This window comes from Heterocephalus glaber, unplaced genomic scaffold (assembly GCF_053883595.1).
Source record: "Heterocephalus glaber isolate CG9 unplaced genomic scaffold, H.glaber_assembly_v1.0 deba00000768, whole genome shotgun sequence".
NCBI lineage: Eukaryota > Metazoa > Chordata > Mammalia > Rodentia > Bathyergidae > Heterocephalus > Heterocephalus glaber.
Genome location: NW_028258162.1, coordinates 9188793 through 9213343, shown reverse-complemented (window position 1 = coordinate 9213343; position 24551 = coordinate 9188793). Strand labels below are relative to the sequence as shown.

General features: G+C 43.3%; 2 protein-coding genes across 2 annotated transcripts in view; one reads left to right on the top strand and one right to left on the bottom strand.

The window, feature by feature from the left end:
- Positions 1-24551, top strand: part of CUNH10orf67 (chromosome unknown C10orf67 homolog) — a 57877-nt gene that overhangs the window by 12891 nt on the left and 20435 nt on the right. Inside the window, exons 4-7 of the mRNA XM_087207162.1 lie at positions 2630-2923; positions 15584-15704; positions 17087-17230; positions 18941-19015. Coding sequence (XP_087063288.1) covers positions 2630-2923; positions 15584-15704; positions 17087-17230; positions 18941-19015 — 634 coding nt within the window. The remainder of the gene's footprint in view (positions 1-2629; positions 2924-15583; positions 15705-17086; positions 17231-18940; positions 19016-24551) is intronic.
- On the bottom strand, positions 9913-10856 carry LOC101703194 (ubiquitin-conjugating enzyme E2 L3). The gene has a single exon (XM_004859916.3). The coding sequence runs from the start codon at positions 10633-10635 to the stop codon at positions 10171-10173; it is 465 nt and encodes a 154-aa protein (XP_004859973.2). The 5' UTR covers positions 10636-10856; the 3' UTR covers positions 9913-10170.

Here is a 24551-nt window from a genome sequence, read left to right as displayed (position 1 = left end):
ATAAAATGGACATATCTTACAAAGGATGGACGCATGCATGGCCTGAAACAAGTAACTGCCCTTGTGTTAGTCCTCTGAGTCACCTCACTCTCTGCAGTACAGGGACATCACAGTTTTCTGAGGACCCAAATTTCCCTTAGCGGCGGTTATAGAAATCTCTCAGGCTCACTTCTGCAACAGCGAAGCTCTACCTTTTCTTCAAGTTGTTACTAATCTTCCTTTTAAGGGTCACGACCTCTCCTTAGCTCTGAGTACCAGAGGCTGCCTGGGCACTCAGGGGCATTTGGCATTCCTGCACTCCGGGAGGCTATGGCAGGAGACACCCAAGGTCAAGCTCAGCCTGGGCAATTTAGCAACTCAGTGAGACCCTGTCTCAGAAAGAAAATTTTAAAAAAAATTAAAAGGACTGGGGAGGTAGGTCTGGTGCAAAGGCCCTGGGGGCAATCTCTAGTACCTCCAATAAAAAACCACCTCAAAACAAATGAACAAACGAAAAAGACATTTGGCAGTAAGAAATACAAACTCTCTACTCAGGTTGTTCCTGGTCAAACTGCCTGCTGTGTCATCATCTTGGTTGTCAGTTTTAGCCAGGATATGTTGTCTTGCTGCAACAAAATTTAAGACATTAAAATGATCTAGTTTCGGGAGTTTTTCCATAAAGGATTTAGTAGCATAATATTGTCCTGGCTAAGGGCAGTGCTATTTCCTTCCCCAACCCTTTATTTAAGTGCTCTGGTTATGGATGAAGTGTGACATAAAGCAAGTTTACATAACAGAGCCTATACCACATAATCATACATTACAGCTGGTGATAAAAGAAAAATAAGCTCTTACATCTGATGACTCTCTAGAAAGAATTTAAATTACAAACCTAACCTGAAACTCCTGGCTTTTACTAGACTATAGATCTGATAATATCCAACTGGGACATATAAATGACTACATTTAGAGTCAGCAATTGACTCTTAATCAAAGCTTCATGCTACTTAATCTGAGATGTTATCACTTTTAATCATCAGTAGTTGATATTTTCATATAAATACACCTTATGTCTATACATGTGTGCTTTTAATTTGTCCCCAAAGTCCTATTAACTGAACAAGTAAAAGAATCATTCTATCTCATAAAATGTTCAACTTCTTAAAAATGGAAAACTTTAACCAATAAAGCTGTATCTCTTAGTGGTGGTTTAGGAGGAAAGACAGCACACTCCTCTGAAAATCTGGCTAGTATTAGTCTGCCATATGCTACGTGGGCTTTTCCTGCTCTATAGATGACTCCCAACTGTCTTCTGAGAAAAGTTCACTGTCCAGTTTCTACTTGGGAGAAAACAGGCTCAGAAATGCTAAACAACTTGACCAGCATTCTGAAGTTTCAGAGCCTGTTTCATTTTTTCCTTGATTTTACTCAGCGATCAAGGGCTTTGCACTAAAAATCATCAATGAATTCAACATGTGATGAAATAAGACTGGATTTCATAGGACAAATACTTTGACAGCGCCAACCCTAGTGAGTATAGGAGAATATGCTCTGCAGTGGACAATTTCAGAAGCCAGAACGCCTTCCACAGAGACAAAATATAGGTGACTGACAAGGAGGAGGTTGTTACGTAGCTCCTACTTTCAAACACAATCATCGCCGTAACGTGGCCTCCTCCACAGTGAAATATGCAGCTCTGATACGCTGCAGCAAGGGTTCAAACAGAGACGTCTTGTTCAGGACCTATTCCTGTGGGACCGTGTAACCATGCAGCAGGGATTACAGACCTGACCAGTGACTCATACTCTGCTGTGCGATCTTTCCTCAGTTCCATAATACTCATTTACAACTGCGTGAGCCAAAGGTGCATCTCCTTCTCAGCACTACCTTGGCTCCATTCGAGACGGATCGGGGTTTTATTTTCACTTGGAATTTTAATCTTTCTTTTAAAAAATGTATATGCAGGATGAAAAACTTACCTAAGAAAAAGAACTTATTGTAGATACGTAATTTCTTTCCTTAAAACATCTTGATTATACAATAGAAATTTCCTAAATAAAATTTGGGGTTAGATTTTGAAAATAAAAACCTCTGTGGAGTAAAAGTAATTCATTTGCTCCACTCTACCTCCCCCCAAGGAAAATAAAACTTCACGGAAGATTATTTTAGTACAGGTTATGATTTTTGTTGGGCATTTGAGACGTTTTCATCTTTGTCTTTAAACATAGGAGCAGTGATAATGCTACAGTGATTTTGCATTTTGAGCACCTAATACCAAAAATCTTTTTCACACAGTTATTATAAGGAAGAGAATAAAAATTGTATTTTTTGTAGATAAGTGATGTAGGATGCTTAGCTCCCGAGCACTGACATATTGATATTAGAATAGATATCGCCTACCAATCGTCAATGAGTGATACATAATTTAAAACAAAGGATGTGCAACAGTTTTATTATTAAAAACAGGCTTCTTTCATCCTCTCTAGAAACGTAGTAAACGTAGTAAAGCACAGGGGACTCAGCGGTCATTTGCTGGCTGCAGCCAGCTGTGGGCGTAGCCCTGAGTGAGGACGGCAGAGGACTGGCTGGGTGGATCGGAGGCCCCGCCCCGCCCCGTCCCGCGCTCTGCCTGTTTCCCCGGTGTCGCCAGGGCAACGGACGCCAGGTCCCGACTCCTGCTTCCCGGAGCGGCTCGCCGGAGGCGCCCCGCCCTTAGGCATGGCCGAGGACGCGCCCAGAACGCAGCAGTGCTGGAAGCTGGTCAGGAACCTCGAGGCCGCTATTCAGCAGTTCCAGTGCCACCCCAGGTGACCCGCTTGCGCAGCCCTGCCAGGCAGCTCGAGGCCTGGGCGCTACAGCTTCGCGACTTAAGCGGCCGACTCCGGAGCTCAATCGCCAGGGTCCAAATCCTGCCCATCCTCTCCCAGGGACTGAGTTGGGCAAGGTACTTAACTTCTCTGTGCCTCAGTTTACCTCCTCTGGAAAACAGCGATGACAAATAGTGCCTACTTCGTAGATCATAGGGAATATTAAATTAGCTAATCTTAGTAAATGCGGGCCGTACATAAAGGGCACCCAGTCCCTATTTTTATTCCTTGAGGCTTCTATCACGAAATCACACGGATTAGGTAGTTTATAAATAAGCTAAACTTCTTCCCCAAGAGCCTGAGAAGTCCAGGATCTCAGCATGGCAGATTCGGGGTAATGATGGCCCCTGCTTCCTAGAAAGTGCGGTCTGGCTGTGTCCTCCGATGGAGGAGGAGGAGGGTCCTCCCCACTTCTTCCACTCCACCCCCGCCTGCTTTTATAAGGGCACTAATCCCATTTATAAGGGCCCCACCCACCTTCATGACCTTGTCACCCCCAGAGGCCCCGTCACCTTGGGAATTAGTGTTTCCACACGGATTCTCTGGGGGGCACATGCTGAGACGGTAGCAGTGCCACTTACGTTCGACAACATAATTGTTATTCCTTGCCAAATAACCCTTCTTTGCCACCTGTGCTCACTGATGTTTATTTGGATAAATGTAAAGGTGATGTTTCTGGGAAAATGTATCTTTCTTCCTAAACATCTAAGTATATCAGCAAATAGCCAGCACTCTGTAAGCTGCTCTGAGTATTAAAACCCCCCAAGGCAAGGCCACGGGGGCCAGGCGGTGGTTCAGAAGAGAACCACTTACACTTCGGCATGTCCAGGTGAGAGCGAAGGTCCATGGCGGATCAGCCCGGGGGTGGGACAGACCCAGTGGACAGTCCTGCTGAGCTCAGCTTCCGAAGCTCGTCTGTGTTAAATGGACACCGTGGTAAAAAGAGGCAGGGTATACTACACGCCCTGATTTAGTGATGGCCGTGAAAAGCAGGTATCGGACAGAGCTCCTGGTAAGCACCAGAGTCCCACCGTGTCCAGCTTGTTCCTGTTGTTTGCTCACTGGAATAACCTCTTCCCGAGCGCCCTTGGCATTCCGTGGTGGAGCAGCTCCCCAGCTCGATGCTCCGCTGACACCTGACGCTCAAACAAGGAAACACAGATGCCTGTTTTGGTTTCTCTTCACCCAAAGTGCTCAGAAGAGCAGGTTGGTCCCCTCGTGGCAGGGACAGACTCGAGTACTGACCAGAATCGTAGAACCTGAGACCTGAGTATACCAGGTCACACTTAGCAGCCCAAGGCCTGGCCTTGGCGAAGTTTACACTCTAGGCAGGAACCAGTGACAAATTGTATAATACTAGTGCTTAAGTGCTAAACAGAGACAGAAAGCAAGGAGAGACAAGGGCAGTGGAGGCTGTCATTGCAGATGTGGCGGTCAGGGAGTCCTCCCTGGGAAAGGTGACACTGGGGTATGGACCTGCAGCCTGGAGGGGGAGCCTCGTGGGTACATCAGAGGACAGGCAGAGAAGGCAAGAAGTGGATAGCAGGGTCCCTGGGCATCCCGGGAACAGCAAGGAGGCCACAGTGTGGCTGCAACAGATGGGCAGGGCCACTCGTGGAAGTGAGGTCAGAGGGACAGGGATTAGCACTCAGGGACAAAGGGCCTTAGATCACAAAAGGACTTCCGCACTCACTTTGAATCAAACGGGAATCCAGGGGGTCGCTGGGTCCCAGGGCTGATTAATGTTTCTGACTTCTTTTGCAATGGGATTACTCTGACGGCTGATCTGATAATGGACTATCTATCCTGAGGACGAGGGGAGAAACAGGGAAACCAGGGAGGGAGCTGATACAGTGTCTCTTAAGAAAGGTGTTGCTGGGGGAAGCAGCAGTTGGAGGTGCTGAAAGACAGTCAGATTTCAGATGCGTGTCGAAGGCAGGACGGGGGCTACTGATGGCCCCACACTGTAGGAAAGGCTGCACTGCACAGTGTGTGTGGCCTGGTTCCCCGGGAGGTCGGAATTGCCATGAACTGGGTTGGGGAAGATAACGGGAGGGACAGCTTTACAGCGAACACTACCTTGGGGCATGACCTGTGTGACTATTGGAAATCAGTCCCTTTAAACTGCTAAGTATGTAGTTGGCTATATGACCCTGAAGTTGAAAAGAGAGGTCCAGCTTGGGATATCAGTCTGGGCATAATTAGCACCAAGATGGTGTGTTAAAACTGTGAGATACAGTGGGATCAGCCGGGAAGCGAGCATGTGTACAGGAGAGACCAACAGACCGTGGCACATCAAAGTCTGATATTCTTTGAGGAGGAAGAAAAGGAAACACTTTTCTTTGTACAATGCTAAGCAGTACGTACAGCTACTCACACTTAATGCTGTCTTCATTGACTATTCACTACAAGCATTTGTTAGGGTGGGCTATTCTAGTATTCAGTGGGAAGTGTTGCTGCATTCTTTTAGTAAGTATTCACAGATCTGTTTCTGTAATAAGGTGATGTGTTAAATTTTGTTTCTAATTTATTAAAAACAGAGCTGTTGTCTTTAACATAAACCATAAGACTGGTCTTTATGCATAACCTATTCTTCAGAAATGGAATTGCTGAGAATATAAAGAATTTGTCGTGATGTGGACTTCCATTCTAGGCAGGGCATTGTCATCTAAAATTAGAGACATTTGGAATTTGAAGGGAAGCTGGAGAATGAACATTTGTATTTCATTTAGATTCTAAATGAGACAGATATTTCTGAAGCAATCACACAAAAAGTTAGGACTGGGGGAAACCTCAGAGTCCTAGGTCTGTCCACATTAGGATTTAGACAAGGAATCTGCCCCTCCACACTTATTTTAGATGAGTTATTTACTTCTTAGATCCTCAGTTTCCATACACTCAAACAAGAATGTATCTCTCTGATTAGACTGTTGTGAGGATTGCTACAGGAGAAAATGTGGATGTTAATACATATGTCTTAGCAAAACACAGGGGACAAGTTAAGACTCAAAGAGGTACTAATATTGCTTTTAGACTTTCCAGGGGAGGTATCTATAAAATCATTGGACTCGATTTTAAATATTGTATTGTATTATTGCAATATTATGACAGCAGAAGGAATAACTGAAAATATTATTCCAAGTTTCTAAATCATATACTGAAGATAGATAGATAAACTATAAAAATGATCCATACTCCATAACTTTACCATGCACAATAGGTGTTTTGCTTAAAATAGTAAGGAATAAAAAAATACATGATCGAATTTAATGAAAAATGAAGTTGAATTGGAAAAAGGATCCACTTAGCACTGGGGCAGTTAGAGGAGAGTTATTTCTAGACAAGAAGGGTGAGTCACTGAGGTCTTTTAAATGTAGAGCAGTGTCGAATATAAAGAAACGGTAAATTCAGGAGGTTGTTTGTATTTATTATATTGATGTAGCACTCTGAATCTGCACAGGATGCAGGAACCTCATCAGGGATTTGAACAGGTCATGCTTCCTGCTCCTTATTAAATATTAAGAAGATTTTTCAACCAGTAAAAGGTGGGGCAGTGGTAAAAGAAGACCCTAAGTAGCGGAGTGATAGCAGGTGCAGAAAGCAACCATGATACTCAGGTCTGAGCAATAGTGAGTGAGAAAGTAAGTAAGAATTTAGAATCCCCCCACCAATGACTGAGATAAGGCCTCTTTGAGAGGACACACCTGCCACTGAAACTTACAGCATGATGACGGCAAAGAAACTTGCCTGAGGCTGCCACCCTCACTGGTCTGCAGGAATGCCTTGCTGATCTAGGAAACTTGCTGACAAGTACACATAGTCTACCATCCTTTACTGAGCTGGGGGAACCTCGTCTTCATCCTCAAAGGCCTCAAGTTCTCAAAAGTTTCACCATTTTGTTTGGGTTGTTGTGTTTTTCCATTAAGATTTACTCTTGAGCCGGGGATTTAGCTCAGTGGTTCCACCTGCCCCACAAGCGTAAGGATCGGAGTTCAATCCCCGGTACCGAAAAAAAGAAAAGATTTACTCTTGAGTGTGGAAACACCAAGAGGCACTTTAGAGAATGCCCTGCATTCCAGACAGAGCCTTTCTTGATTCGACTGCGTCCCGAGACCCAGCTGTCCCTGGGTGATCAGACGTAACTGTGCATTTGGTTCAGTGGCATTAGGACTTTCAGCTAGGAAAAGATGGCGTGATGGTTATCAGTGCCTCTGTTGGCCAAATGTCAACTCATCTAGTGCAGTGGAATCCTTGTGTTTTCCTTTGGGACCATATTCCCCTAGGGAACTAGGGCCCCCCAACCATCAATTCATAAAGTGCTAAGTCAGAAAGCAGTCGTGCTGGGGATGTTATTAGGTGCAACAGCAACAGGAGCCTCTTCCAGTTATACAACTTGATTCCGGAAACTGGGGCTGTAGCAAAGAGAGCACCATATACTGATTCAAAGCATCTACTGGAAACTGTAAGACAGAATTGCATACCTTCGTGGATTTGCATCTCATGTTATAACTGAATCTTCAGTAAGCTATTCTACTTGTCCCCTGGGACACCAGCTTAGGAGTGATGAATTCTGTGATGAGATCAGTTAACTCATGGGCCTGAGACCATTTGTTCACTTCTTTTGTTGTGAAATAAGTTCCTCGATCAGAAGTGATGCTATGTAGAATGCCATGCCTGTGGATAAGATGTTCTATAAGTTCATACATGGTGGTTCTTGCAGCTGCATTATGGTCTGAAAATGCAGATTTATATCTAGAATGTACTTCTGTCCCAGTGAGGACGCTGGGAGAGGCTCAAGGTTGTCAGTCTGAATCTGGGTGGCTGGATGTCCCTTCTGGTTAACACTGCCGAGGTGGGGACTCAGTGTTGATGGCTACTGTTGGCCAGTTAGACACTCAGTGTTTGGTGAGAAGCCAGGGCAGCTTTGGTAGGGAAAAGTGCATGCTGTTGAATTCCATCCCTGCCACCAGGGTCATTTTGTTCAAATGCTATGGAGCAAGCACTGGGATCGATGCAGAAATTAACTGATATCCACAGAGTGTGTCATTTTGCATTTTGTCATTTCCTCAATATTGAGCACTTTCTTTGAAATAGATGCTCTTTGGTAAGCATTCATATGGGGACATTTATAGACTGTGCCCATTTTTAAGGTTCATATATATAGCTCTGTAGGGAATGGGGAAGGGGACGTTACCAGGACTTCTGCCTTGGGTCCTGGACTCCTGTGAGCCAACACAGCCCAAGACGAATTCAAGAACAGACAGAAACGAGACTTAGAGTGGAGAAGCTGGGTCTTGGGTTCTGGTCAGTGCTGCTGATGGCAGCAAAGACAAAGGCCCCCAAGTGCATCAGTATTTATTGAATACAATCGTGGAAAGGAATAGGGAGCTAGGGAGCTTTGAAGGCAGTTAGTGAAACACTGCCATGATGGCACCAGCCAGGGCTGTTAGGGAGTAAGCACCATTTATCTTGCTTGGATAGAACAAACTCAGCACTGGGACCGGGTGCAATTAGCATGCAACCCATCGGGTCAGTGAGAAGCCATAGTTCAGGGAAAAGGATTTTAATTGGGGTCACGCTGACCTCAGCTGCACTTAACTCAGCAGGGCCCTGCCACTTCACAGACCAGGACTTAGGGCTCTGTGACAGCCATTAGCAAAGGAGCAATCCTAGCCCAACTTGCTAGCTGACAAGCCCGTTTGAGTCATTCAGGGCTTCAGTCTGACTCCTGGTATAAAACAATACAGCCGAACTATGGAAGGCAAGAAGCAGGTGCCACTCATAGCCCGCTAGTACTGGGCAGGGATGTCTGCTACATAGCTCCTCCACAGATTTTGTTACCCATCTCAGTTTTGTTTCTTTCAGCTTCCTAACCATGCAACTAACACTTTAACAACTGCTCATAAATTAGTATAGATATGTACTTCTGGTCATTTCTCATTCAGAAAAAGTGGACAACCAAATGTACTACTCCAGGTTCTGTTCTGTGGGAGGACTTCCCTTTGTGACTGCCTTTTAAAATCACTTCTGAACGGGGCTCTAAGACTGCTATGTGGTTGGTATCTGGTGACAGACTCATCTTTTGATCAGGGTGGAGTTTTTTCTTCCCCAGTCAATTGATTACAACTTCCCATGAGGCCATATGACATAATCTGAGCCTCTCCTTGTCTTTTATGCCACTGACACTTGTAAAAGGTACAGATTCTGCATGTTGTAGAATGCTCATCTCTGCCTGGAGTCACAGAATGTTTCCTTCTACCCAGACTTGGGTCATCCAGTGTCAGGAATGCTACATAAATGAAGCCATCCTGCTGTGTCCAGTCTTTTCCCCATTAGCCTTGACTTTGAGGAGTTGGTGTCTTCCAAGGTTTGCTACTTTAAATTTACCATTCTTTCCTTTGGAATAAATTCCTATTTTGTTGGTAAATATTACAAAATTTCCTTTTAATAAGAAACCCATGCTGAGCAGTGACTTCTAAACCAGTCGCCTCTGTGGTGGTTGCCAAGAGGTGATTCTCTTGTCATCATTTTTATGCACTTACTAGAACCTCCCATTACAATTTACTATTTTTTTCATTCAGTCATATCAGTATAAATTGCTGGATCCTTTTTTTTTTTTTTTTTAAACCGGGGATCAAACTCGGGACCTTGTGACTATTTTATTTAAAGGGTTAAGATTTGATACATTCACCCTTTATTTCAGGGCTCAAATTGTCCTAGATATGCCCAATGGGAGTCTCTTCAATCTAGTTTCTCCATCATTTTCACAAGCCACCATCACTTCGGGGGCACATGCTCAACTTCTGGCATAACAAAATGTTCCAGGCTCATTTTATACTTTCGCTTTTGTATAATATTAAACTTTCATCCAGCCTTGTAGGCACCATCTCTCCAAGGAGCCTTGGAGCTAGTATTTAGAAGCCAACATCTGGTGTGCTCGTCACTGCTGTAGCAGGTCTTGATTAGAAAAAAGACACATATCTATACATATATGCACTGTAACTGCTTGTATATCTAAGTGAATATTTATTTGTAAAGCATGCATTTACACCAGACTTTCCAGCTCCATCACATTGTCTCTGCACAATCCCTAGCCTATTCCTTTTCTTTTTTCTTTTTTCTTAGAATAGCTGAAATTTTTAATCCTTTCTTTACAGGTTACTAGATTGCTTTTGATTAAGAAAACTGTAGAAAGTTAGTAACTGCCACAAGTGAACACCAGGTGGTGGCACGTGTCAATTTTCCAGAGTCCTGCTTTGCGGGGTGTCTGAATGCACTGCTCGAGGTCTCTGCTCACACTTGCTGGAATCATTTGTAGAAGATTTCAGTCCACAGGTTGCTTTTCCCCATATTTCTTTGTAAACTCTTCAGCATTCTTACAGAATTTTTTATGGTCCTTAGAGTATTCTTCAGCTAGGTCACCCCAGAGTGGCTGCTCGGGCTGGGGGTCGTTCACCAGTGCTATGAGGGACTGGATTACTTGCTCGGTCTTGGTCGCTGGCTTCCAGTTCTCAGCCCTAATCACTGTCAGGCAAACCTGTCCTTTTTCATCAATGTTTGGGTGATAGATCTTTGTTTTAAATGTGCTCTTCAGTGGTTTGAATGGGTACTCTGCTGGAAAGTTGATTTCGATTCTAAAGGCCCCCTTCTCACATGGAGGGTTGTCAGGAACAATAAGCCCTTGCCAAGTCAATAAATTAGCTTCATCAACCTGGATGTTACAGAAGTTTTTCATTCCACATTTGCGGATCTCTTCAAGCTCCTTCATCAGCCTTCTGTTGGCCACCATCTTGGATCTGGTGCTGCTGCTTTCCCCTCCTTTTCTATGTTTATAAACATCTTTTCTGAAACTGAAAGACTTGACTTCTGTCCTCTTCAGTGCATTCACTCACTCCATGGAGCTCTCTCTTCTGCCTGCACCTTGAGCTGCTCCTCACCTTCCCCACGCTGACCCTCATCTTTATCCACCAGGCCTGGATGGCTCCCAACCTTTCTCATCACCCACATCACTGATCACTTTGATTCTTCCACTCTGAGAAGGGGAGAGAATGGATGGGAAAATAGGATGGAAAACAAAGTGATTACAAATTATTTGTAGCAGGTAGAGTCCTGGGGCTGAGGATGCTGTGGAAGAAGAGGTGGAATCTGGGAATGTTTCACTGGCCCATATGTGATGGGTGAGCATGGCATGGGGGTGGATGGAAGAGGAGCGGAGGCTTGCCACCATATCAGCACATAGGACATATTTTGTTTACTTGTTCACTGGGTGTCAACCCATTAGGATGTAAGTTCCACAAGAACAAGGAGCTTGTTCTCTGTTACTATTCTTGGGGCAAAAAAGAACACCCGGTAAAGAGTAAGTATTCACTTGTTCTGTGTTAAATGTATGAAGCTCAGTTAGTTTGAACTCAGATTTTCTAAGTCAGAAAAAAGGCACTGAGTTTAATTCGTTGGAAAAAGAAGGCTATAAAAGTCCTTTAGGTTAGCGACACAACTGGGACTTTAGTGAGATACTTCAAGGGACAATTTGAGTGACAGGTTAAAAAAAACAAAGGCTTAGAGACTTTTAGTGACTTTAGAGAACATCTACATTATTACCTAAGTTTTGTGGGACATGTGTTTGAAAGTATAATGGTGTGTGTGTGTGCGTGTGTGTGTGTGTGTGTGTGTGTGTGTGTCTCCCTGGGGACTGAACCTAGGGCTTTCACACTGAGCCACATCTATAGCTCTCTCTCTTTTGTAAGTTTTCAAGTTGCTCAGGCTAGGCTTGAACTTGCCTCCCTCCTGCCCCAACCTCCCAGAGTGCTGGAAATGAAGATGTGTACCACCTTAGCCCACTTAAAGTACGGTTTTATTTTTGTTTTATATCTCTAAAAGATTCTACAATATATCATAAGCGAGAACTTCAACATTTCTAAAATCCAATTTCTGGGGAAAAACAATCCCACATGTACAATTTGTCCTTAATAATAGCTGTTATCTTTGAAAAGAATCAAGAACACTTTTCTGAAATTTTATGTCATCACCCCCTAAAAACTGCTTTTCTCCTTTTTTGTTATAAACAACTTTGGAAATATGCTTATTTAATTTTGATCATATGACTCATTCATTTCTATAGTGCAGCACAACAGCACATTTAATTTTAAAGTGAGAGTAGTAATTTAGTGGTAGTTTTCACAAAAGACTTTCAAAGATGGTTCTATATTTTAAGTAGGCAAAACCTTAAATAATGATAATCTTTTCAGTTGATCATTGTGTCTTGAAAAGTCATTTTCTTGTCGCTGAAACATGACACCCAACACGTGCAAGTTAAAGGAGGTTTGTTGGGCTCACACTTGTAGTCCATAGTTGGTTGGCTCCAGGACAGGAAGGCGTGTTGCAAAGGCCTGGGTGAAGGAAACTTGCTCACATCCTGGTAGCCAGGAAGCAAGCGAGGGTCGCAGGGAGAAACGGGGAGGTAGGTACATCCGGGTCACTCTCCCAGCCTCTTCCAACCGCGCCCTGCCTTCCAACCCCGCGTTCAGCTAGAGCACCCTCCTGATTGGATCATCCTTCAAAAGCCCCACCTACCACCTTAGCACTGGAAGCGTTCACAACATTCAACCTAACAAGCATTTTCAGAGGCCAGATACTCGGTAGACTATGCCGTGTTTGAGATCTCACGCTACTGAGTTGCCAATAGTCTTCCTGTTACTGTTCCATGGCCTTTGGCAGAAAACAAAAGATTCCTCGGTCAGAAACCAAGGATTGATTTATTTATTTATTTATTTATTTATTTATTTATTTATTTTGGACCGGGGATCAAACTTGGGACCTTGCGCTTGCGAGGCAGGCGGCAGAACCACTGAGCTAAATCCCTGGCCCAAGAAACCAAGGATTTTTACCAAAAAGCAATGGCCAGAACCTCGTGTTCATTTGTGCTGAACCCTTATGCTGTTCATGCCATGATGATGACGACGCAGAGGACTCGTCACGGATGACTGCGTGCACTGAATTACACTGAAAGGGGAGCCCTGGCTTGGGGCTTCGCCGTCTTTATAGAGACAATGACAAGCCCGCCCAGTGTGGTGCCACACGCAGAGGCTGGGACACGAGGTTAAAAGTTCGAGACTAACCCGGGCAACATAGCGATAAGCGTGTCTCAAAAAAGTTTTTTTGCATGTAGCTCAGTGTGAAGGCCCCGGGTCACATCCCCAGTACTGGAGGGTGGGAGGCAGGCAATAACAAGAGAAAGATATGGCTACATCCTTCCAAGTTGCTCACTGCAAACATAGCTCAGAGAAATGGTCTACAGAAAGACTAGCGAGAGATTTTGTTCTTGGCGTATCCAAAAAGAATGTGCAGGGATCCTCGGGGCTCCGCTGTATTCCCATGAGAAAAAATGTAGGCTCCTACAGTGAATTAGACAAAACCTAAACTATAATTTTCAGTGAGGAAACACCAGAAAGTTTGATTTAAATTCAGATGTTCCTTCCCCACCCAGATAATGCTATGGACAAGGTCTGTTATCATTACAATTCTGCTGAGTGTGTGGAAGCTGAGAATTGAGAGGGATTAATTGGAAATTTTTTTGTTTTTTTTTTTTGGTACTGGGGATTGAACTCGGGACCTTGCGCTTGTGAGGCAGGCGCCGGAACCACTGAGCTAAATCCCCGGCCCGATTGGAAATAATTTTGAATATTAAGAACATTTTTAGTTCAAATTAGCCTTTCTTAGTTGAATATTATTATGCTTTCATAGTTTTTCCCAAACATGATAAAAAAAATTATGTTTCAAAACGTGACAATGAAATAGTGCCAGCCACCATCAAAGCATCAAGAATGGGTCATACAGCTCAAGGGTTTGCTAGGTATCAAGCACCAAAATGCTTGTAAGTATTACGTGACTTAAGTCTTACAATACATGTATGAAATAGGCGCTATTGTTTTCCAGGAGAGGAAACTAAGGCACAGCAAGTTAAGTTCCCTAGTGTCTCACAGTCGGAGTATCTATCGGGTAAGATGTTTTCAGCTGTGGTTGTTAGGGAGAAGAAGTGACCTACTTACCATATGACGTCACAGGAAGGCAGAGGTGTGACAGGGTACAGAGCTGGCTGGGTCAGTAGTTGAACAAAGCCATCCATCACATTTATTTCTCTCTCTCTCTTTTGAAAGCTCATCATCTAGATAGAAGCTCTATCTTCTATCTGGTCCCTTTTGTGGGGGCACAGGAGAGGACTGTGAGGGTTTTTGGCATTACTTAGACACTTGATCGTATCCGGAGTCGAAGTGGCAAACTCTCTCTGGTGCCTTCTAGGTAGGAGTCTAAAAAGGCTTTCTTGAAATCTCTCCAGCAACCTTTTCTTCATGTTTCCTCCTCCAAACCAGGTTCTACACTCACCCCTGGTCATTCGTCACCAAGAAGGACGGGATTGCCATGATGGATTAGACTAGACAGGATCTACTCCTGGGGCTGGGAGTGTGGCCAACATCCCCTGAGTTCTGTGGGGGACACTTCTAAGGCTCTGCAGCTAGCAAGAAGAGAGTTGTGGCCATGGGCATCCCTATCAGGGCTTGCTCCAGCTGGTTAGCAGGGGAGGAAGGAGAGGAACACAGACAGTCTTAGAGCCTGTGTTGAAATCTGATCATTCTATTTGGGATTTCCTGTTTCGGGTTTTTTTTTTTTTAAGCTAAGATTTTAGAAATGGAGATTTGTAGTAAGTTTGGTCCAACTGACAGAGAGAGCATCCAAAAAACTGGCTTTCTTACTACTGTTTGAGATGACTGTCATTAAGGGGCCATGGCAGGGGTTTACCAAGACTTGTTCCCCACCTAATTAGACGTTTTAGGAAGAGAATTTAACAATCAAACACAAGCTGGTGGTATGAATATCTTAAAGAAGCAGGTCTCAAACCTTTTGGTTGTAGAATTTCTTGATATTCATAAAAATTATTGGCAGCCTCAAAGACCTTTAATTTATGTTGATCATATCTATTGACAGCTGGTGTATTCAAAATTAAAAAGAAATCAAATATATAATTACATTATGCAATATAAGGATAAAGCAATTGTGTATTAATATAAAAAAACATACCTTAAAGAAAAATTATTCATGTTTTCAAAACCAAAACTTTAATGAGAAAAGTGTTTTTACATTTAAAATTGTTTTACATTTAGGCAAATTTTTTTCAGGCCTGTCCTAACGGAAGCCGGCAGAATTCTTTATTGTGTCTGTTGGGCAGTCACAGAACCTGTAGCCACTGGGAAACCCTGCTGAACATTTGTGAGCAAATCACAGTGAAAAAGACAAATTTTAATTTTGTTATTAAAATAATCTTGAGCTCGTGGATTCCCTCACAGAATGTTCTAGAGCACCAGGGCTCCCCAGACCACATTTTGAGAACCACCGTCTTAAAGTGTTTCTGCCGAGTGAGCCCGTGCATAATTTATAATCATTTCGAGCGCTAGCACAGGTAATAAGAGCACACCAGCTGCTAAGAGAATACACTTAAATTGATGACAAGAAGGTGGAGAAGGTGGAGACAGGATGAGCATTAGTGCAGCAAATGTACCACTGCCCAGGGCACAGATGAGCTGACAGAGTCCTGAAAACTCTGACTCAGAAGCAGATAATTTGGAAGATTCCCCCTTTCCGCAGTCCTCATTTAGAATATGACTACCCCAGAATACTATATGCACTAACATATCTTCTAAGGAAATATTTTATAACACAAAACACATTTAATCTATTTTTTTCAGAAATACCATTTCAGATGATCTGAAAGTTGGCTTTTTCACCACAGACCATGCTACTCAAACACATGCCAGTGAAATTTTGCCTCTGAAAGAGCTGAGTGCATCTACACAACAGTTAGTGCAGGTAAATCTGGGCTTACTTTGAAATTTCTTTGATAATTTTTGGCATTACTTGTCTGCATGTATCTCTCATTGACAGAATTGAAATGATGAAAATTTTAATATATTAGCCTCTTTGACCAAGTGAGCTGAATGATGGTGGTAGTTTTAAAAATGAATATGAGCTGTGGTTTGTATTTATGTCATGCTTACATATGTTAACTTGTTTAATAAAATGTTTTGTTACTTTTTATCCTTTTGACATCTGTGCATTTTCTATTTATGACACTTTAAAAATTTATAGAATTTTTTTGCATATGTAGAGAGAATATAGAGAATAGTATATGAAAAAACTGTTCCCCGTCATAGGGCTTTGTCAGATTTTGCCATATTTTGTTTGGTATATTTGGATTGTCAAAGAATATAACCTTTCCTATTCATCATATATCAAGAGTGATTATTAAAAGCCCTAACTGATAAAACTGTCACATGAAGTAACATACTATTACAAATACTCTTATGTACTTTGTTTTTATTTTCTTGCTTAATATAATTTGAAAATCATTCTATATTGGCACATAAAGACTTCACTCATTTATTTCACAAGTACATCGTGACACAAAATGTACATCATGTATTTAGCTATTCTTCTGTTGATAGACATTTTGGTAGTTTCAGGTCTTTTACTGTGACGAATAATCCTGCACATATTCATCTGCCAGGAAACCTCTGGTGTAAATTCTTAAAAGTGGTATTTCTGAGTCAGCGGATGTATGCGTTAGTCATTTTAAGGATATTGCCAAATTGCCCTCATAGAGATTGTACCAATTTACACTCCCAAGGGTAGCTTTTGGGGTTGTCTCTTCCAACATGCTTGCCGATTTACTGTCTTCTTTCATAAAGACAATTTTCAGAAATGTTTTATGCTTTTATTCTCTTATCATAGATGTGTCCTTGTGACTAAGTTTTGGTCAGTAGGATCTCTGTGGACATAGTGTGGCAGCTGTTGGGGACCTTCCTCAAGATACACTTCACATGTGCTTGTGGCCATTTCTGTTCCCTCGCCTCTATCCCTTCCTTCCCACTTCCTTCCATGATGACTTTGTCTAATCCTAACCGCATCCATCCCAAAGGCCCGCTTCTTAACACCACAGTGAGATGAAGTTTCCACTCCCTCAATACCTCACACTCGGGATTAAACTCGGGAACTGAGGTTTGAAGGGGGCAAACCGTATTGAAACATAGCACTCTGTTAGCTTTTCTGGTTTTGTCAAATTAGCCACCATTTTGAAATCCTGGCCACCAGGAGATAGAGTTGCTGGAATCCCTCATGTACGTCACAGTCTGAGAGGTAAATGTGGCCAGCTACCAAGCTGTATGCCTCACTGTATCCTTTTCAGTTTTTAGGTTGTTACATCCCTTCAGGTGGATTTTAGGTTCCTTAAAGAATTGGTTCAATTGAAGTTTGAGGAACGACTTACAGAGGAGTCTTCTGATATCTCCATCGCTCTATATGACAGGATCCTAGAGATGGAAAAACACAGCCCACAGGTAGATGTTCTCTCGTTTTTTTTCTCCTTAAACGTACACTGATGTTGGGCTTCCATGAATGTGTGCTGCAGTTTTGAATTCAGTAACTTGTGACACATACAGTAACTAATATTTACAGCTTTGTTACGCGTCAGAATTTTTTCTTGTTTGTTTTTGTTTTTTGAGACAGGGTCTTGTTCTATAATTCAGGCTGGCCTTGAACTCATTACGTAGCCCAGGCTGGCCTCAAACTCAAAGCAACCCTCCTGCCTCAGCCTCCCAAGTGCTGGGACTATAAGTATGTGACACCATACCTGGCCATGTGTGAGGAACTTTTCTTTTAATTCTTTGTCTATTAACTCGTTAATCCTAACATTTACCTTCTAAAGTTGGTATAATTATCTTTTCTCAGGAAACAGAATCACAGAAAGTTTAATTAACTTGTTCAAGGTCACCATTTAAACAGCAGAGAGGAAAGTCGGATTTCAGGCCAAATAGCTTATGCTTGAGTTTTTCTTCTTAACCACACTTTCTTCCCCTAGTACTGGGGATTGAACCCAGGGACTTCACACCCTCAACACACTCCTCCCTTTTAGATTTGAGACAGGGTCTTGCTGACTGGCTAAGTTGCCCATGCTGGGCTGGACCTTGTGACCCTCCTGCCTCAGCCTCACAAAGCACTAGGATTATAGGCGTGCACCACCGCACCTGGATTAACCACAACTTTATATGATTTTTTTGTGCCTTGATGGCTCTGTAGGAGCCAAGACATGAAAGCTGATGCTTCAGGGAACTTTCTAGAATCTTTGGTCTGGGCAGGATACTTATCTGTTATTATTTCCATGCTAGAAAGCAAGAAAACTCATGTTTGGTTGACCACAGCATACTAAATATGCTAAGTCTTTTAAAAAAATTTACCCTGTAGGCCTTTTGAAATCATCAATCGGAAATCCCGTTAGCCATGATCTGCAGGTTATTTAACTAAGTCTAGATAATAAGGGACACAATACTCAAATGGAATTCTTTCTTGCTCAAAAGCCCACTTGTTGTTTATACTCCATGTTAGAATCAGAGCTGATATCAGAATCAAAAGCATTTTTTCAAAAATGTACTGTCATTTTTTTCCTACCTAAATAATCAAAGTATCTGATTAATCTGAAAATGACTCTAGTTTATAGATTGGCCACTCTAGATTTCTTTTCATGCACACCTCCCATCAAAAAATATAAAGACCAGGGCTGGGGATTTAGCTCATTGATTCCACCACCTGCCTCAAAAGTGCAAGGTCCCAAGTTCGATCTCTGGTACCAAAAAAAAAAAAAGTATAAAGACCAGAAGGAGAGATGAACTACAAAAAGATGCTGCTACTTTTTGCTGTTGTTGAGACAGGGTCTCACGGTGGAGTCCAGGCTGGCCTTGAACTCACGATCCCTCTACCTCAGCCTCAGATTTTGCTACTTTTCTATTTCAGGGAAGGCATTCAAGTATTTAACCTGACATATAAAATAAATTAACTGTATGTATTAACTTTATTTCTGTTGCTTTTGGTTAGATGTAAGTAAAAGTCAACTGTATTATAATAGCTTAGTGTGGGAGAAATGATTATAAGTTGAAATTCTTGAGAGGTTGTTGTGACTTTGATGGTGGATTTTCCAGAGCTCCTCCCTAGTACGTGTGAGCCATATTTGGAAACACACTGTCGTGCTTACTGTATTTATTTTTGGTTTGCAGAATGAGGAGAACATGAGAAAATGCTTTCAGCAGCAGTTAGCTGATGCCATTGCTGTCATCAAAGGGATGTACCAGGTGGGTTTGGTGCTGCTGAGAGCAGGCTGGTTTAGTTCCTGGGTGTGCGCCAGTGGGCTCACCTTGAGTTTCCCACTCATTCTTTGTACCTTTCAAATCTGTTTCCTTGATTTTCAGGTTATCTCAGAGGGTTCAGGCCTGACGCTGCTCACGCTCACATTAAACTTACCAAAATAACATTTTATGGTGATAACCCTCCAGAGACTGCAGAATTTCAAGGTGGTATCCAGGCTCCCCGGCAGGTACCAAAGTACCCCAAGTTCGTCTGGTGAAGATGCAGTTGGAGAGAAGATCAGATGATCCTAAGAGTGTTCGTGGGGCCTGTGAGAAATTCCAGGGAACAGTCTCTCTCCCTCCCTCCTTGTCTCAAGTGACAGTGACACATCCATGGGCCAGACAGTGGGAAAGTTCATACTTTCAGTGATTGTTTGGGGACTCAATGAAGCGCTCAGGCTTCTCCTAGTATTTCATTCCAACATACTTCCATACATAAGTATTTTCTGCCCACAGCTAGTCATCCTCTGATTACATACCTCGTGTCACAGCACTCAGCACATTTCTATTCAATGGTGTGGCTGTTTGTTAAATGTCTCCGTCCTGTACCGACCACGGCCTTGTAAGGGTGGGGACACTGTGTGACTTCTCAGCACCGAGGGCGCCCACCAGTAACCCTCAGCTCCTGACTGCTGAGTGAGTGAATGTCCTGTACCGGAAGCTGACGCTGCTGTCGCACATTGTGTGCGCTCCCTTTCTCACTAACAGAAGCCTTTCTGATTTTGTGGAAGCAAAACTGCGGGACGCTTTCCTTTCCGGCTTACTTTCCTGCTGTGACAAGAGCATAGGGCAAGGTCAGGTCCCTGACCAGCGGGGCCTGAAGGTCAGCAGGCTGTTTTGGAGGAAGTGGGTCTTCTCATGAAAAGGAAATCATGGGAGGAAATAGCATTTTTTTTCTGTGTGTGTGTTTTTTTTTTGGTACCGGGGATTGAACTCAGGACCTTGAGCTTGCAAAGCAGGCACCGGAACCACTGAGCTAAATCCCCAGCCCTAGCATTTTTTCCTTTGTTTAACCTTGTTCTGTCTCCTTCTGATGCTTGGAATCGCTGCAGCCAACGTAAAATCAAGGTCCGAGACCTGGAGCATTGTGCTGAGGTGGCAAAGTGGAAAGCTGTGGCCCTGGGTGACAGGTGACATCACTGGCCAACTAGAGTAACTCAGGACTTGCCTGGCCCTTGCCCTTTTCTTTCATGAGATAATATGTTTTAATCAGTGTTCAAGACCCTGTGAGTTGGCTGCTCAGTTACTTACAGCTGAAAATATTCCAGGGCAGTTATCTGCCGACACTGTGTACCCACCTGGGTCTCCAGAGGTTGGCACGCCTTGCTCCTCTAGTTCTGGCTCCAGCTAATGCCCCTCCCTTTGGTCAGGGTGGCTGGCTGATAAGCCTGGTATGTGAGGCAAAAGGAGCCTTGCAGCTTTGCCCTTATGTTCCCAGAACGCCCACATTCGGGCCACACCCTCTCAGAGCCCAGCCTAAGCCATACTTATAGGTATCTGGTCTCCAGGCTCCTCCAAACCCAGCCTTCCTATCAACTCAGCTCAGGCTCGAAACAGGAGTGGAGAGGCTTCCAACATGATGCTGCCCACCAGCCAATTAAAATACTTCCACCTGAGGTTACAGGCCTTATGGAGCAGAGACGAGACACCCTGCTGTTGCTGCCCTCATTCCTTGACTCACGGGATTTGTGAGCACAATAAACAGTTGTGTTTTATGTTGCTGTGTTTGGGGAGATACGTTATGCAGTAGCTGGAGCAGTATCCGCACACCTCAGCTAGCAATCTCTCAGTTAAATTTGTTGGACAGAATACTTTCCTGATGCTTGTCTGCTAGCACAGAAGAGTAGCATCCTGATTAAGAGTGAGCCCAGTGTGTGTTTTAGGGCAAGGACTCTGGAGCCAGACTACTGTGGATTGGAATCCTGGCTCTGCCATGTGATTACTTAGACAAAGTACTGAATGTCTCTGCCTTGGTTTCCCGTGCTGTCAAGAGGGGACTGTAAAAATACCGACCTCACAGAAAGGCTCTGAGGGTAAAACACATGGATCTTTGTGAAGCACTTAGAACGTGGCTACTGCCCTCTAAGCATTTATTAAATAAATGAACACCTTCACATAGGCAAGGTGTGCTTCGGCATTGGTGTCTCTGTCTGCCTCTGAATTACTTCTAGTGTTTAGGTTTATAGACTCTGTCCACCGACTGCAGCTATGATAGAGTATCCTTAAGATACCTGTCATCATCATCAGTATTTATGGTGTTGAACCATAGGAAATTGCCATTTTTGGAACTGAAAAGGTCAGATATCAGCAATTTCATATGGTTAGACTTAATATACAGAATTTTTAAAAGTATATAGATATTTGTCAATAAAAGACAGCAACAAACTTCATGAATTATGTGCTGGACACGGAGCTTACGGAGATGAAGCTGGGCTGGGTAGAGGGGAGGGGAGCATACACCAGGCACAGTGTGGGTTGACCAGTGCTGAGCTGGGCACGCAGGCAGGCTCTGCGGGATGCCGCAGAGAGCCAGTTATTTCTGCTGGTGCGTTTCGGGAAGCCTTTGCCGAGGAGTGAGATTTCTGCTGGATTTTGAATTAAGTGCTCAGTTGACAGGCCAGACATCAAAAGGGATTCTAGGTGAGCAGTCTAGTGCATGTTAGAATGTTTTGGTGGCAAGCAAGAGAAATCTAATTGACGTTGTCCTTAGCTAAAAGGAGATTGTACTGGTGTCCCTAGGTAGAGTCACGATAGTATTTCAGGAAAAGCTGGGTCTAGGTGCTCCAGTCATTAAGAAGTTGTTCGTCCCCTGAGTCTGCCTTCTCTTCTCTGACGATTTAATTTCCAAACATATTCTCCCCACATGAGGGTAAGCTTGGAGAGAGTGTCTTTCTAAATGGAGCCTACAAGGGTCAAGACTGACCCAGATTGACCTGCCCTGAATAGTGGCCAGTCCTGCGTCACGTGTCCATCCCCAGAAATAATATCAAGGACAGGGTTCCCCAAGTGGAAGAGGGATTGTGTTATCTGAAAGAGAGATGCTGATTAGGTAAAACTATTCGGGCAAAATAGCTTCCCACTTCCCACGTCAGGGGACTGGGAAAATAGGGCCTGGTCAGAGAACTCCACATGCTCAGGCTATGGCCCCCAGCTGTATGTGTTTCCTGCCATTCAAACTGAAGTTAAATTAACAAGCTGGTTCTTTTGTTTTATTTTGTTGTTCCTGAAACAGGGCCTTGCTATGTAGCTCACTCACTCTGGCTTCAAACTTGAGAGCCTCGTGTTTTAGCCTCCCAGGTGCTGGGGTTGCAGGTGTGAGCCACCAGAGCTGGCCACAGCTCCTGAGTTCTTGACATGATTCAGACAGTGGTTATATTAATAACAGGAGTCACTGCTCAGCCTTGCAGTCTAAGCTGGTGTTCTTGCTAGCTAGAGGTTCGGCTCTGTCATGTCTGTGCATCTACAGCAGCACCTGTGCCAGCTGGCTTACCCAAAATGTGGTACCCAAACAGCAAGTCTGAGCGGCTTCTGCCTGGTTACTCCCCATAGAGTCAGTGCACAAAGTGGGTATTTGGTAGCTGAGGATAACAAGTCTCAAATCAGTGTTGTGTCTCTGAAGTTACTGTGCAGATAGCAGGGAGCACCTGCAGCTTCTGATCAGGAGAAAGAGAGATGCTTTACACTTCAGGGTGGTTGCTTCTGCGACAGTGTTAAGAATGCACTGGAAAAGTGGAGACACGTGCAGTCTACAGAAACGGGCTCCATGACTTTGTTCACCAAAATCCCTTCAGGATGGTTCTTGAAACAAAAAGGTTTTTAATATGTATTAACAGGAGAAAATTTTTGAGACAATTGGAAGAATTTTATTATGTCAATGATAGTAAGGAACTATTTGTTAATTTTGTTAGGTATAATGACAACATTGTGATTGTGTAAGAAAAAAATCCCCAATTCTTAGAATGCACCTTGAAGTGTTTCGGGAGCAAGACATGGAGTCTAGGATTCCCTCAAGAATATTTAAGCACAAACTAGTGGATAAGTATATGGCAAGCTATTATTGTCTTCTCTATTTTGGTTTATGTTTAAAAATTTCCATCACAAGTAAATACATTTTTGACAGTGCAAATCAGCTACTGAACCCTCCCTCATTGTGTCAGCACCCGTAAATGTACTCGATCTACATTTTGTGTTTCATAATGTCTGCATCTTCCTCACCGAGGATCTGATAATGCTGGCTTTCCCAAGTGCCGGCTCTCACGATAAATCATTTGCTTTTGAATTTCATGTCTTTTGACTGTGAATTCATATTTCTAGGAGAGTTATTTGAGGCCCGAAATAGAGGTAGGTTTTTTCAGAGAACATCTGTGTTTGTTCGTGTGAGACCCCTGGGCCTATGCCCACTTTATAACCGATTTCTCAGGATAACATATATTCGAGAACATTCGATGTATGAACATGGGTAGCTGACTGTGTGGGCCACTTTCCCGCTATAAACTCAGAGGTCTTTTCTCCTTCCCCTCCCCTAAAGCCAGTTTCTGCACAGGACCCAGCGCCAGGATAGTGGAATGAGAGTAGGTGAGGATTCAAGCAGCTTACTTCTACTGCGTTCTTTTTCATTTTTCGTTTTCATGTGTACGTTTGCGGTACGTGATGTCTGCATTCCTCGAGTGGAGCTGGTCCGTGTACATAACACATCTCCATTCCCTTTCTTCATCCTCTCCCCCTCACACACGTCTCCTGAGCCCCTTCCCATTTGAGGAAGATCCATCTCCCTACTTCCTATTATCTTTTATTTTGCTCTTTATTTATAATTTGGGTTTCTCAGGTAAGAGAACCCATGTGAAATTTAAGCTTATGTGACTGATTTATTTTACTTAATATTATGGTCTCAAGGTGCATCCATTTTCCTACAAATGACTCATGTTTATCTTCCTTATGGCAAAGCAGAGCTCCATTGTTTATAAACATCACATTTTCTTTATCCATCCATCTGTTGATGGACATATAGACTGCTTCCAAGATTTAGCTATTGTGAATTATGCTGCTATAACCATGGGTGTGCCTATACTACTATAGCATGATTTTTTAACTCTTTTGGGAAAATACCTAGAATGGGAAGAGATCTGTCAAATAAAATTTCTAATTTTAGGGTTTTTTGTTGCTGTTGTTTTTTGTTTTGTTTTGTTAGTATCAGGGATTGAACTCCGGACCTTGTGCCTGCAAGGCAGGCAGTGGCACCACTGAGCTAAATCCCTGGCCCTAGTTTTAGTTTTTTGAGGAATCTTCATACTAATTTCCACAGTGGTTGTACTACTTTACATTCCCACCAGCAGTGTAGCAGGGTTTCTTTTTCCTACAGCCTCGCCAGCACTTGTTAGTATTTGAATTCTTGATGATGGCCATTCTTTCTGGGGTAAGGTGGAATCTCAGTGTTGTTTTAGTTTGCATTTCTCCAACCTGTCCTGCTGTTTTGGTGTCCCAA